The sequence below is a fragment of the Antechinus flavipes genome, chromosome 4 (genome assembly GCF_016432865.1).
Source record: "Antechinus flavipes isolate AdamAnt ecotype Samford, QLD, Australia chromosome 4, AdamAnt_v2, whole genome shotgun sequence".
Classification (NCBI taxonomy): domain Eukaryota; kingdom Metazoa; phylum Chordata; class Mammalia; order Dasyuromorphia; family Dasyuridae; genus Antechinus; species Antechinus flavipes.
In genome coordinates, this window is record NC_067401.1 from 422,879,302 (window position 1) to 422,894,943 (window position 15,642).

A 15,642-nucleotide genomic window follows, 5' to 3' on the forward strand; every position below is an offset into this window, starting at 1 on the left:
AACAATATGTTCCATTTGGTTGCCCCAGTGTAGTTAGTGAGAAGCCCCTGTCCCCCTGCAAAAGAAGCTTGGGAACAATCTCCCATGTGCTCTACAAGCAGACCTCAGCTTTCAAAATGAATAAAAACCAAAAGAAGTCTGACCATAGAAAGCTACTATGAAGACAGGGAAAATCAGAACACAGACCTGGAAGAGAACAGTAGCAATGGCAAAATGCCTAGAGGTGAAACCCCAAAGGGAGATATGAACTGGTCTCAAGTTCAGAAATGATCTTAAAAGAGAAATAAAAGAAAAATGGGAGAAAGAAATGAGTGCTATATAGGAGAATCATGAAATTTTTGGGAAAAAAAGTCAACAGCCTTAAAAGGAAGCACAGAAATTGACTGAAGAAAACAACTCCTAAAAAAAAAAAAATTGGCTAAATGGAATATCGATGTACTAAAGAAAACTCCTTAAAAATATAATTGGTGAAATGGAAAAAAGTCCACTGAACAGAATAACTGCTTTAAAAGTACAATTCGCCAAATGGCAAAGGAGATTTAAAAAAATTAACTCGAGAAAAGAATTCACCAGATTAACAGAGCTACTCCAGAACCCTTGAACATTCAATCAACAATTATTAGTAGTATTCTCTTTTTTCTCTGGCTCTTAATGAATGATAATCTCTCATTTCATAGCTTCTGTGGCTCTGTGTGTATGCATGTATTTTTCATTCATTGCTCGCATTTTGGAAGAATACTCTTCTCTTTGAGTTAATTATTAATTAACAAAATTAATTCTTAGAAATTTGTTTTTCATTAAATATTATCCTTCCAATTATTTCCCCCTAACTTTTCTTAATTGATACATTTCAATGTAATTGTGCAACACAAATAACAAATTTATGTGCATTAATGAAGTCAGAGTGACATGGTGGACAAAAGTGAAGGACTTAGCATTAAATTCCATTGTAATTTAAATGGTAAATTGATTCAATTGATTATATTATCTCACCTGATTTTTTTTTCAGCTGATTCTCAGCTGAAATCACCATTACTTAGGGGCTGAACATGTGTGTGTGTGTGTGTATACAACAAATAAATACATACACACATATATATATACACACACACATGTCTTCAACATGCATATTGGATATTCATTAGCCAGGATATGTACACAAATGTATCCAAGATGTGCATATATACACACATGTACATACATTTATATTTGTATGTACAATATAATATCTATACCTATATGTATATCTATAGCATATACATATATGTATATATGTATGCTCACATATGTATACCCAATACATTATATATATGTTATATATATACACATATACAACAAACATATATACATGTCTTTGATATGCATATTGGATGTGTATATATTCATTTTCCAAGATGTGTACACAGATGTATCCAAGATGTGCGTACATACACATATGTAGACATATTTTTATTTGTATGTACAATATAATATATATCTGTATGTATATATATATATATATATGCCCATGTATGCATATCCAATACATTTTATATACACATGGTAAACAGGTATATAAATTGTGTATCAGTTACACATCATACATACATACATAACAATGGGGAAGAGATGAAAGTGGATTAGAAGATGACCATAATGGAGATACTTTAGGGTGAAAATGAGCTTCTGTAGAATGGAAGGATATTTGGGAAAAGGACTGAAGAAGAACAGTAGCCAGATTTACAGAGGTTTATAATTATCTTCAGTTGTACTTGTTGTAAATCCAAAGGACTGGGTTTAGAGACTGAGGATACAGGTTTAAATCCTGACATGGCAACTTATTAGCTGTGTAAATTTGAGGAAATTGATTCATCTCTTTATCTCATTTGTAAAATGGCAGGACCAGACTGGAAGATCTTTACAATCCCCCCAGTTTCACATCTATGAAACTACCGTTTGTGAATTCAGGTTTGAGATGGGTCAACGTGCTGGACAAGAGAAATGAATATAAATGTAGACTTCTCTGGAGTTTGACTCCCAAAGTTCTTATGGACTGGTGTTAGGGACAGCACATGGAGCCAATGAGAGTGGAGAGTGGTAGGTGAGCAACCAATGAGAGGCAAGGGGATGACCACCTCCACGCTGGTCAGTTGGCCACCAGGCTGTGGTTAACTGACCTTGTGGAGCTGAGCTTCTCTTCTTGTGCTGTTGGCTGGTCTTCACTTTGTTTCAAACCCGAGTTACTTTGGAATCAGAAGGAAATATTGGTGATCTTGGTAGATCAATCAGAGAAAGGTAGTGAGGGGCAGGGATAGAAGAAAATTCTGGTGAGTGAAGGTGGGAAGAAATGAGGGACTGAGGATGGTTGGAATCTTAAGTGTCACTTGAAGAAGAGCTGACATACTAAATGTTGTTAATGTCAAATGCTATGGTCTGTTTTGTCTCATGGCTTCTGTGGCTTGTGACTAAACAATTAGAAAACCTTGGCTACTCAATCCAATGCCTTTTAAAAGTTTTTTTTTTTTTTGACAATACTTTAGGATGTTATTGGTCATTTTAGACCATAGCTTGATATCAGGAAAAATAAAGTGATTTTTTTCCTTATCCTTAATTCTCCCCATTCTTTCAATCCTGATTGTGACTCCTTCCACCTTGTTGACTGTTCCCCAAGAGTGACTTAGGAGGAAAAAGGAGGAAATAAGGAAGGGAAGAAGAGGTTGGGAATGAGGGAGGGACAGGAAAGATTTAACTCTTGAGGAGTTTGTACATTCATAAGTAGGAGAGGGGAATTAAAGATGCCAAAGGAAGTCCTTCTTCATTCAAACACTAATTTGGGTGTTTTTCAAGAGTTCTTGAAGATGGAAATGAAATAGAAGATAGAAGAAGGGTATTCATCTCCAAACATGTGTGATTTGTAAGAAGAGTTCAGATGGTGTGAGTATGAGAAGGAAAACTTGAGTCAGGGTCTGGAAATTCTAATTTTCATTTTTCTGCTATATTCAGGGAGTAGAATTACAGTGACTGGTTATATCAGATTTCGAATTGGGACTGGAAAAAGGGGAGAGAAATGAATAAATCCCTCAAGAGCATTCCGAATCCTGATTTACTTTGTGGGAGGCCAGATATAGAGTCCTCATACTATCCACATTTTATGCTGCTGATATTTTGCATCATTTTTATATCAGGTAGGTCACTTGGTTCTTTAACTCATTCCCTTTTCAAGACCCCAAATCTTTCCCCCTGTACCCAAAGCAATTAAACCACACTATATCTATAAGGCATGTAGGCTTTAATTGCTATACTACCTCTTACCTTGTGCATAGTAGATGCTCAATAAAATTAGATGTCCTCTCCACTGATTAAATAGTCATAAGAGGGTCATAAAATGGTCATCTGATTATGATGGACAAGGGAGAATGGTCTGAAGGCACAAAAATAAATTAGGGGACTTTGCAAAGCATCAAGGGATCCCACCCATGCTGGGTTTGGACATGAAGTTTGAGCAAACCGGGATGAATATATCTTTGTCAGAATTTTCATGGTTGTGCAAATGGGCCTAATAACTTGGTAAATAAGTAGTGAATACAACACTAAAGTTAAAAGCCCACTGTGAGAATCTACCTATTCTCATATGCTTTATATAAAGTATCAAACTGATTAATACTGATTGAAAGGGAATAGGAGTCCAAATGAGTTCTTTCTCACATTTGGTACTTGTTTCAGAGAGAGTTTTCGTTGTTCCCTGAATATTGTCCCTCTCATCCCCATAATATTCTACTCCTCTAGGGAAAAGGCAATAGATAAAAAATCCTTTGGCTTGAACTTTGCTGGTAATCAATAAATCTTTTTTGACTTGTTTTAATTCCCCATGTGTACTGGACAGAAACAAAAGTAGACACACCATTGTGATGATGACTATGGAGGTTTGAGAATCAGAAAGAAATACAGAGATTATCTAGTCCAATCTCATCATTTTACAGGAGAGGAAATGAGCCCTTGAGAAGGGAAATGATTTGCTCATGATCACAGATTAAATGGCACAGCACGCATTTGAACCCAGGTCATCCATTGCCAAATTCAGTCATTTCTACTGTCATGCTGTTTCTTCATGGCACTCGCTATAAGTAATAGGGGTTTCATGTATTAAGATTGTGAACTGAGACAGAAATTAATAAAATTATGCCATTTGCATTCTTATAAGAATGAATTCTACAAATGTAGCTTAGTCTGAGCTTTTTAATTAAGAAGATACATGTAAACATCCAAAGTCTACCTCTACTAACTTTATTATGGACAAAAGTTTCTCAGCCCACCTTTTTTTTCCCTCTTGTGTTTTTTTTAAAGTTCCTTTGCTTGATTTAAGTAGAACCATAGCATATATGTAACTATGACTAAGGTGCTAAATAAGTATTAACTGAAGATAGAATGGAGGCAGCTAGGTGGTGAACGAGACACAGTACTAGGCCTGGAGTCAAGAACACCTAAATTTAAATCTGACCTCAGTCCCTTACTAGCTATATAATACTGGGCAAATCACTTAATTCTTTTTGCCTCAGTTTCCTCGTCTGTAAAGTGAGTTGGAGCAGAAAATGGCAAATCACTCCAGTGTTTTTGCCAATAAAACCTCCATTGGGATCACAAAAAGTTGGACATAACTGAAAAGGACTGAACAACAGTGGGTAAAGAAAAGAATATCAACAAAATCTAAATAAATACAGAGAAGAAATCAATATTTGGAATGAGACATAATCACAGAAAAGAAGCATAGATTCCCATTTACTTTTTTTTGCATTCAGATCCATACACATAGAAATGCATAATATTCATTTTTTTTAGTATGAAGTAGCTTATTTTTGTTGGTCTTGAGAGCCTTGCCCTTTTAAGATTTAGACCAGTAACATGTGTTATTGATAGCAGTAATGAGATTTCAAATGAGAGAACCAGTGGGAAACAATATAATTTTGGTTAACTATTTTGAATTAGATTGCTTCTTTGTAATGTATATATTTTATTTGTTTTCTTTAGGAGCATTGAGGATTATATTAAAGAATTATGAACCAGCTATCCTGACACTTCTTTCTCTTTTGGGACTTGGCATAGGACTCTTGGGCCGTGAATTTAAACAGGTATCACAGATTATAATAAGTTAGAGAATGAGGTGAAAATAAGTTACAAGGGATAAATAAACTAAACCCAAATGATATTTTTTATAAATTAAAATGGCTTTTGAAAAGCAAAAACAGGTTCTTTTCTGTCTTGAATATATGATACAGTGCTTATGTCTGGCCAAAATTTATGTTGGTTAAAATTACAGAAAAAGATGGTGGTGAATATTGGAAGGCATGTGGGAAAACTGGGACACTAATACTTTGTTAGTGGGGTTCTGAATTAATCCAACCATTCTGGAGAGCAATTTAGAACCATGCTCAAAGGGCTATGAAACTGTGCATACCCTTTGATCCATCAGTGTTTCTTCTGGGCTTATATCCCAAAGAGATCTTAAAGGAAGGAAAAAGACCCACATGTGCAAAAATGTTTATGGCAGCCCTTTTTGTAGCATCAAGAATCTGGAAACTGAATGGAAGCCCATCAGTTGGAGAATGGCTGAATAAGTTATGGCATATGAATAGGTGGTGAATATTATTGTTCTGTAAGAAATGACCAGCAGGATGATTTTAGAGAGGCCTGGAGAGACTTACATGAATAATGCTAAGTGATATGGGCAGAACCAGGAGATCATTATACATGGCAGTGGCAAGATTATACAATGATCAATTCTGATGGACATGCCTCTTTTCAACAATGAGGTGATTCAGGCCAGTTCCAATGGTCTTGTGATGAGACAGCCATCTGCACCCAGAGAGAGACTGTGGGAACTGAGTGTGGATCACAACATAGAATTTTCACTTAAAAAAAAGAAAATTTGTATCTCATATTTAAAACATTTTTAAAAGTGGGGAAACATTTTGTAAATAAGGGCAAAATAAGGACTAGAGAGGATTAGGGCTTGGTATTTAGGCAATTTGGTTCAGTTTTGGGTTCCTTGTCTTCTCCACTATATATCATTTATTTTTTCTCTTCCTACACTGGTTCATTTTCCTTTGTTTATAAATATGTGCAGACTTATAACTTAAAAAAAGCTCCCCTTGTTTTTTGTTCTGCCCTTTTTTTTTTTTTTTTTTTTTTTTTACATTTTCTGACTGCTAAACTTTAAATGCGAGGGACTTACTGTTATCTGGTTCCCCTTCTTTTGCACTATATATGCCATCCAATGGAAATCAGGGCCACTTAGTCCATAAAAACAGATTCATATCCTATGAGAGAAGTGCAAAACATCATATGCACAGCCCATATGTCCCATCCTTCATGCAGTTCTCCAGACGGTTTTCTTGGAGTCTGTTAGACCATGTTATTCCTTAAATTTTAGTGACTGCCTATTACCCTCAGTATCACATATAAAATTTTCACCAAGAGTCTCCAACCTTACTTTCCAGACTTAGAAGACATTACTCTTCTTCACACTTTGTATGTTCCAATTAAACTGGCCTTGCTGTTCATTATATATAATACTTTATCCCCTTTCTTCCATATCTTTGCATTTGATCTCCATGCTAAGAATGTATTCCCTATTCCCCTCTGCTTCTTGGAGTGCACAATTTCTTTCAAGGTTCAGTTTAGTCTACAGGAAGCCTTTCCTAATATTATTGCTTGCTGGTGCCTTCCCCTTTCCCAAATTACTTATATTATTATAATTTTTGTCTTGGGGGAAGGAGGCATATATTTCTATGTATATAGATTTCATGTTCCACAGCATATAATTTTGCATTTGTATCTTCAGTAACCTCCACAAAGCTGGCACAGAGCGGGTGCTGATAGCCCCTAATTATTCTATTTCCCCCACATTATAGCTGAAAACCTTGTGGAAAATTCCCACAGAACAAATGCTCACATAGTGGTCAGAAAAAATGATACAAGAATACTCTGAAGGTCTTAAGAACTTTAGAATTGATTGTGTGACACAGAAGATACTCGCATAGGACTGCCCAGCATGGTGTGATTTCATCAGAGAAGGTGATGTGCTCTGTGAGCAAAGCAGAATTGAATTAGCTCAAAAGAAACAGAACATGTGCAAATTTAAAGAATCCATCCCAAATGTCCATAAGGACTATTTGTCTCTGACCTGTGGCAGAACATTCCGAGTTCATATTCGACTGCTCCGCTACAATTGAACACACTGCAACTCGATTCTTAACATAGTGATTTTATTATATTTGGTCATCTTTGAGAATAAAGAACAATAACCAACCATTCTATTCCTCAATTATTCAATCCTTTTGTTGGCATGCAATATTATTCCTAAACAGCTTTATTCTGCTTTGAACTTCCTTGACAAAATCCTTTGTCATTTGGCCTATTGCTTCTAGAAGTCCTGTTGAAAAGACTTTCTGGTTGACTTTACCTTATTTTCTACATGCCTGGAAAATAATTCCCCCAAAATTCCTTCAAGGGGAACTTGGGTTTAGCAGCTTTCTTGCCTGCTTAGTCTTGTTCTCCCAGACGCCCCTATGAGAAGATCTTCTGGCCAGCAACAATCTTGTTACTTTGGTCAAAAGTATAAGATCAATAAAAATAGCTAGCTGGGATAATGGATGGAGTGTTGAATTTGGAATTAAGAGAACCCGAATTCAAATCTTTTTTTTTTTTTTTTAACACTTATGAGCTGTGTGACTCTGGAACTTGTCACTTTAATTTCTGTGAATTTCAGTTTTCTATTTTGTTTTTCTTCAGTTTTCTTCTCTGTAAAATGGGGATTATTGTACCTACCTTATAGGATTGTGGTGAGAATCAAGTCAGATAAATGCTTTGCAAACCTTTTTCTAAACTATCCAAATTATCATATATTATCATAGAGTTATAATACTCCAATGAGTTCATATAGTGACCTCTGCTGAGGTGTTTCTGTCATTTCTCTGAGGGTCTCTATTGTCATGACATCAGTTTAAGTGCTTCTTTGCCATAGAATAAAAGAGGAGATAACAACCAAGATTCCACAGTAACGAAGCCTTCCTTGAACCTCCCAGCCTTTATTACCAGGGACTAAACTAGCTCTATATACCACAGATTCTGGATTCTACCTTCCTTCACCTCTGGCAACAATTACACATTCCAAGTTTAGGTGCTTTTGGACTCCGGGATCCCCGGAAGTTTTGTAAACCACAATATGGTTTAGTAAGAAAACATTCCTGAATCATAGATAGTAGAAGCAGCTAACCAAAGTCCTCTTCAGATAGATAGATCCCTCATGCACAAAGCTAGTTCCCTCCAACTTGTGAGGGAAGCCACTATGAAATCCTCACTTCAACCTAACTGGTTTCTTCTTGTCCCTATTGGTTCTTGGTATCTGCTTGCCAATCCCGAATGATCTCCTTTTTTGTGGGCAATTGAAGCACAAAATATTTCATCTTTCCTATTATCTTCACTAGTGTCATGTTGTCCAGCAATTATCAAGACTGTCTTCCCCAATTAATATCATGATTGCCAGAATATGCTGCTCCATAAAAGTGGAGACCTGCCTAGATGTATCCAGTCCCCTTATTTTATATAGATAAGATTTTATAGATAAGATATAAATATTTTATAGATATTAGATTATCACTTGCCCAAGATCAGACAAAATATTCCAGGTTGAGGTTGGAGCAGAACTCAGTTATTCCTCCTCATAGGTCCTGGATCCAATCCAATCTGCCATTAGCATATAGCTCCACAAATCACTTTCCTTACCAACTCTTCCCCATTCCAGGGCTGTGATGTAGTCTATTGATTAACAAAACAACAGTGACCTGGGATTGTTTGATGTTTGCTTTTAAAAGACTGGTGGCTGCTCCCTCTTATTGTTGAACTTCTGTGCCAGGTGGAGCCGGGCTGTCATTCTTGCTAAATTGGGCCTTTGTGTCAGCATGAGAGGGGGTAAGTGGGTGTGGATGAGTGTTGGGTGAGTGTGAATAAGGTAGCTGAGGATCCAAAGGGCTGAGAAGCGAGGAGGAAAAAGAGGACAGAATGACTTTTGAGGTCCCTGACAGCTAGATCAGAGAAATATCTGACCTTCAAGGAACAGCGATTGTTGGAACCTCCTTAGAAGGATCAGTATGAGAACTTTGTGCCTACAGGCTTTCCCGTTTCCAAACCATTTGGAGACAAGAAAAGCCCCAGATCTTCTAGCAGGAGAAGCCCCAGATTCCATTTTTTTCAGACCAATTGTGAAACCAAGGATTCAGGACCAAAGCTGGTTATCTCTAGGAAAATATCTCCTATGGAAAGAAGCACAAAGGATTGTCCCTAGCATCTGAATTAGGAGAAGCTTGGGGTTGTTATCTCAAGTCAAAGAAACAGAAAAGGAAGACTACACAGAAAATTGACAGTTATTCACAGAATAATTATTAATAGATTAAACATTGGAAGAAACATTAGTGTGAGATCTACATTCATTCTATAGCAGGGAGTTTCTACAAACTCTCTACAAACTTTCTACAAACATATTCTATAAATATGTTATATTTGGAAAAACTTTAAGTAATCTTTGGAACTAATTAAATATAATATTATCACCTTGGGAAATAAAGTTTGTAAATATAATAATTCTAAGAAGCCCTTTACTTACCATTCATTACTATAGACCATGTGCTCAAGGAATATACACTCTGAATATAAATAAGGCAAAGCCTTTGATATCATCACATATCTTGTTGTACAACAAACATTCAAATTGGAGAGCCATCCTCTTGATAAATGTAATGATTGTGGGCAATCCTTTAGCAACGAGTAACACCTATCTGAACATCAAAGAATTACTGGAGAGAAACCTCACAAATATAATGAATATCTTCAAGCAGAGATCATCCTTTAGGTGACACTGGAAAATGAATCCTAAAAATCTTATACATGTAATGAGAATGTAGGAGAGTCTTCAGACAGAAGGAATTCTTTGAAATATATAATTTCATGTAATACATTCTTAAAGGTGAGAAACCCTTTGAATGTCATGAGTATGAGAAAGCCTTCAAAAGAATGACTATCTACACATCAGGAAATTCATACTAGAAAGAAATATTATACATATAATGAGGATGGGAAAGCTTTCACCATGATTGTACTCCTTCAAATTCATAAACTCATTGTTCCTGAAGAGAAATATTTTGAGTGGAATGAGCAAGGCTTCAGGTGCAGATCATATATTAAGTGACATCATAGGACTCACAGAAAAGTCATTAAAGTAGAAAAGACTTCGAGCAGCTCATTCTACTGAGAGAATTCATATTGAATAATAAAACTTATAAATGTGATATACATAAAATAATCCATACTGGGGAAAAAGTTGACACACAGAATGAATATTGGACAATATTTTAGGCTATCTCACTTGTCTGTGTTTTGGTGTGTGTGTACTCTGTGTTGTTTTAGAACCTTCATTGATGTTCCTTTTTTTTCTTTTCGTGTGTGTGTGTGTGTGTGTGTGTGTTTGTGTGTCTAAAACGTGGCAGCCTATTTACTTCCAACATATATCTCTCCATCGCCTTCCAAATAACCTGCAAATTAATCCTTTGTAAATTGTTGTATTATGTTGTATTATGATTCACAGCTACATAGCCTCCATGAAAGAATACTTCAGGAATCCAAAAAATTCTATGATCTCACTGAGACAGATGTTTCCACAACAGAATCCATTCATACCTACCCATCCTGTGAGGTTCATGTCCATGTCCTCTCTGGAAATACAAAAAAGGCAAAAAGTCCCCTTTCTCAAGGAATTTATAATCTAATGATTGTGCTTAAGAAATATTTTATGATTTGATTGAAGCAGTCAATCAGTAAGCATTTATTAGATTTCTAATATGTCCCAGACATTATAGTAAGTGTTGGAATAAGGGATTTAATTTTTCTCTATGTGCAAATGGATAAGTTATCAACTTTCTAATTTTCAACATTGTTGTTATATGTGACCCAGAAGTATATTAAGTGGAAACTGTCAAATAAACATTCTTGTGAAAAGGTGTATCATTATAAACTATCATCATCTTCATCATCATATTCTTTGAGTGAAGAGGGAAAAGGTCTCTTTTGACCTCCTTATATTCTCATATTCTCAAGGGGTAAAAATCATTACACCATAGCTGAACGTCCTCTCTCAGCTCATAGAAGAGGGGGCTAAATTCTATCCCAAGACATATCTAAGCTCTTTAAGAATGTATGAGTTATCCTGCTCTTCCTTCTCTCTTCAGACAAGGGGTAAGATGGCTACAGTTCTTTAGATGCAAACACAATAAATAAAAGATAAATATATTAATAAAGTAATAGAATAAGAGAATTTGAAACTAAATTTTCTGATAATGATAGTTGGCCTACACTAAAATGAGCCAGTTATTTTTAAGGCAGTACATTTCTGTGCAAATTCTGAAAGATTGCTTTTGGAGATCTTTTGGGTTTTGGTTATTTTATTTTAATTTACATTTTAAAAAGAGAAACAATTTTTTCAAGTGTTGCCTAAAGTCCATTTATAATATATCTTATGTGAAGCTAATATTATTGAGTATGTCCCATAATAACAAATATTACAACTAATGGTAGCTCAGTTACCTAATATTATGATATATATATAGCAAACATTATGCAGAAAAGAATATGTTATACCTCTTGGGAGACTTTTTAACCTAAGATTAAGAACCCCTGTACAATATGATTTGTAAAGTGCTTTCTTCTCTACAATTCTTTGAGCAGGTAATGCAAACATTATCATCCTCACTTTTTGAACAAGAATACTTAGGCACAGGAAGCTTTGATAAAGAGTATTAAGAAATGATAAAGAGTATTAAGAAACTGAACTAGTGTTTTTGAGTTATCATATTTTCCAAAAACATTGCCCCAGAGAATGCAGGAGGATAAAGCCTCTCCCCAATTCCAACCTGTGATGTTTGCATCACAAACTGATGGATTATATATGGATTGTAACTATTTGAGTTCCATATGCATGTTCATTTCTCTTGTGATAATCCTAGCTTTCACATAAATTTCATGAAGTTGTGATTGTCAATTGGCAATAGTAACTATCTGATAGATTCAAAAGATCAATAGATCAATATTCAATAGGTAAGTTTCAGAGAGAGGTTTTGATTATAGTTATCTTTTACTAAAAGCAGTGTAGAATTAGCTAATGACAAGACTAGAACTAAATGGCAAATGAAGACCATTCTTCAACTACTTTGGAAAAATAAAACTAGCCATTATGAATCAGCTAGACTGGTTAGAGATGTGGTCCTGAATTCACAAATTAATTGCCCAATTTTCCATGTAATTTTGCAATTGATCAAAATGCTTGCTCCAGACACAATCTGAACTTATTCACTAGTTTTTTTCATCTTTCAAAATTTTCATGAGTTCAAATTAGGTTTTAAACACTTACTAGTTGTGTGATCTTGGACAAGCCACTTAACCTCTATCCATCTCAGATTTGTCACCTGTAAAAACAGGATTATCATAGCACTTCTAGGGTTGGTGGGAGAATAAAATGAGATAATGTTTGTAAAATCCTTGGCTTAAATTGCTATATACACGTTAGCTATTGTGATTTTTGCTTTGTAACGTCATTGACTAATTAGAGGCAAATTGGGATAATGGATAGATTGCTGAACTCCAATCTCTCTCTAAACCTTTCTACTTGTATGAATCTTAGCAAGTCTCTTAAATTTGGAGTGCCTCAAGCAACCCCTGGGTCTGATCTACTAAGTCATAATTTAATTGTATTTGTGCAATTGGAAGAGTCCTTACTACCTTGAGACCACCCCCTTGTTGAGAAAAACGCTCTAAAATCTCTATTGGCTAAAGCGTATAAAGTAGTATTTTAACTAACAACTAGCAATATGTGAATTTTTTCTTTCATTTTTTGTTTCATCAGATGCAACTACTTATACATCCTCTCATAAAAACAAATAATAGTGTATTCTTAAATATTTTCATACCGATAATGATCTTTATGGCTGCTTTAGAAATGGATTTTTATATACTCAAACACATGTTTTGGCAGGTAAGAACTAATTTCAAAATAAACTTGTTACCCCTTGATTATATGTGTTAATGGAGGACATGGATGATATAAGAAACTTAGTGATACATGGTCTACAAACAACATTTATTTCAATCTACTTCCTCTCCATTAACTACTTGATTGGTTGTTGTCTTTTGTTCTTGAAGAGGACCAAAATGATATCACTGTGTTAGGAGTCAAGGTAGAATGTATAAACGACACAAAACTGGATTTTTTAAAAGTTGGATTCCATCAGTAAATGGCTCAGCTGTCATTTTCTGGGAATATTTGGACCTTTCTAAATGATTATATACTTCTGTGCTGAAAACAGAAATGTAGGAATAAAAATTAACTGGGGGCACTCAGGGAAAAGAGTTGTTAGAATTAAACAACAAAAACAAACAAACCACAATTTGTGGGATGAATACAGGACTTTAACTGACTAAGGTCAAGATTTCAAGTTCTTTGTCTCCTTTCAGAAGGACATAGTGCCAAAAGTAAAGGGTGATTGGCAGTAGATTATTTGTCTGCTTCTTAATGGTCTCTTTTCAGTCTTTGACCATGCACTTGACCTTCTTCCTTCAACCACTTGGCCTTCTCTACATGCTACATTAGTTACTCCAAAGAGAAACAGTGGTGACTCAGATAGTATGGTGATGGAGAAGCTGATTTTTTATGCTGAAAAATAGAGATAAAACACTGAATCGTAATGTGTATAATATGTAGCAAATGATCTATAGCAGTAAAAAATGAAAGCAAATGCACTAGTTTCCCATCTTAACATTGAATACTTATTTCTACCCAATGAGCTTCATTGATTGTACCTTGATTGGAAAACCCACATTTATTTGACTGTTATATAAATATAGCTCCATAACAAATATTTTCAGCTTTAACTTTGATGCCTAGAATTTGGTATATAAAGCTTATTCATCAGTTCCAGTGTTTCAGAGGAGTTCCATGAAATTTTATTATTGCTAATAAGCCTTCTATCCATTGAAAAATCTGTTCATTTTGCAATTAATGAAGGGTAAAGAGAGGGGCAGCCAGACCTAGAGTCAGGAAGACTCATTTTCCTGAGTTCAAGACATTTACTAGCTGTGTGACCTGAGCAAGTCACTTAAACTAATTTGCTTCAGTTTTCTATTGTAAAATGTACTGGAGAAGAAAATGGCAAACCACTCCAGTACCTTTGCCAAGAAAACCCCAAATGGGATCACAAAGAGTTGGATATGACTGAAAAGACGGAACAACAACAAGAACAAGAACAACTGGATAGAGTAAGGATTTTTTTTCAATCATTAACATGGAACATAAGAGGAAATTAATTTTTAGCCTGTAGCATTTGGAATTTAGATGTTATTTTAAGATCCTTTTGACATTGCCAATGATATTTGACATTTTGGCAATTTTTGACATTGATATTGGAGATGGTTATACTATACCACCAAAGTTGTAATTTTAAAAAATCTCTTGAAGTCTTAGAAATAAGTTATAATTTCATTTAAAAAATACGTATTTTCTGTCTAGAGGCAAACAATTGGACAAGAGTGCAATTTTGAAAAATATCTACAGTGTCTGTGATTACATAAATGGACAATTAAAGTTTGACTATTGAAAAAAATAAGTTTAATTATATATTATAACTTGATTTCACAGATCTTAATAACTGGAATTACAAGCATTGTTGCAGCTTTCATTTTAATTGGATACATTGTTATAAAGTTCAATCTGTACAAATGGGATCTTCAATCTTGCCTACTCTTTAGTATTACTCTTGGCATCACAGATCCTCTTCAGTCCGTGAATCCCTTGAAAAATTTGGGTATGTTATATTAAAAAAAGTTATTACCTCAATTTCTTGAGCACGTCGCTTGAAAATCTTCTGAATTACCAGAAAATAACTGGCATTTTATATTTAATAATAATAATAACTAGCATTTATATGTGCCAGGTGTTGTTAAACACTTTACAATTATCTCATTTGAGCCTAAAAACCACTTTGAAAGATAAGTGCTATGATTGTCCTAATTTTACAAATAAGTAAACAGGAAAAATGATTCATACAACTAATATCCAAGGTTGAATTTGAACTTTCTGAATCCAAGACTGATGGCTTTATCCATTGTATCACCTTTTTGTCAATCAATAATTTCTGATTCTTTATGACCCTATTTTGGAGGGTTTTTTGGGCAAAGATACTGGAATGTTTCCCATTTCTTTCTCCAGCTCATTTTATAGATGAGGAAATTGAGTAGGAAAGGTCAGAGGTCAAATTTGAAGTCAAGAAGATGAGTCTTGGTGATTCTAAATCCATACTATGTACAATATGACACCACCTAGCAGTTCCATTTTTTGACATGCAGCTGCCTACAAAGGAGAAGAGTTTATTTTTATATTTTCATGCATATAAATTTCATCTCCATAAGTATTTAAGCCAAATTTTTTATAGAGGTTTCCTTCAATTAGATAAGATTAGGATTATTTTGTTTTAAGATAAAAACTGTCAAATACCCACTTCCTGTGCTAACTGAGAATATTTATACTAGTTTCTAAGAAGATTATGCAAGAGATTTTTGGTGTTTTAT

General features: G+C 34.8%; 1 protein-coding gene across 1 annotated transcript in view; it reads left to right on the plus strand.

Annotated features, from left to right (window-relative positions):
* Positions 1-2,261: 2,261 nt before the first annotated feature.
* SLC9C2 (solute carrier family 9 member C2 (putative)) overlaps positions 2,262-15,642 on the plus strand; it is a 107,096-nt gene continuing 93,715 nt past the window's right edge. The window contains exons 1-4 of the mRNA XM_051998936.1: positions 2,262-3,164; positions 5,005-5,105; positions 12,926-13,054; positions 14,714-14,879. Coding sequence (XP_051854896.1) covers positions 3,047-3,164; positions 5,005-5,105; positions 12,926-13,054; positions 14,714-14,879 — 514 coding nt within the window. The 5' untranslated portion in view covers positions 2,262-3,046. The remainder of the gene's footprint in view (positions 3,165-5,004; positions 5,106-12,925; positions 13,055-14,713; positions 14,880-15,642) is intronic.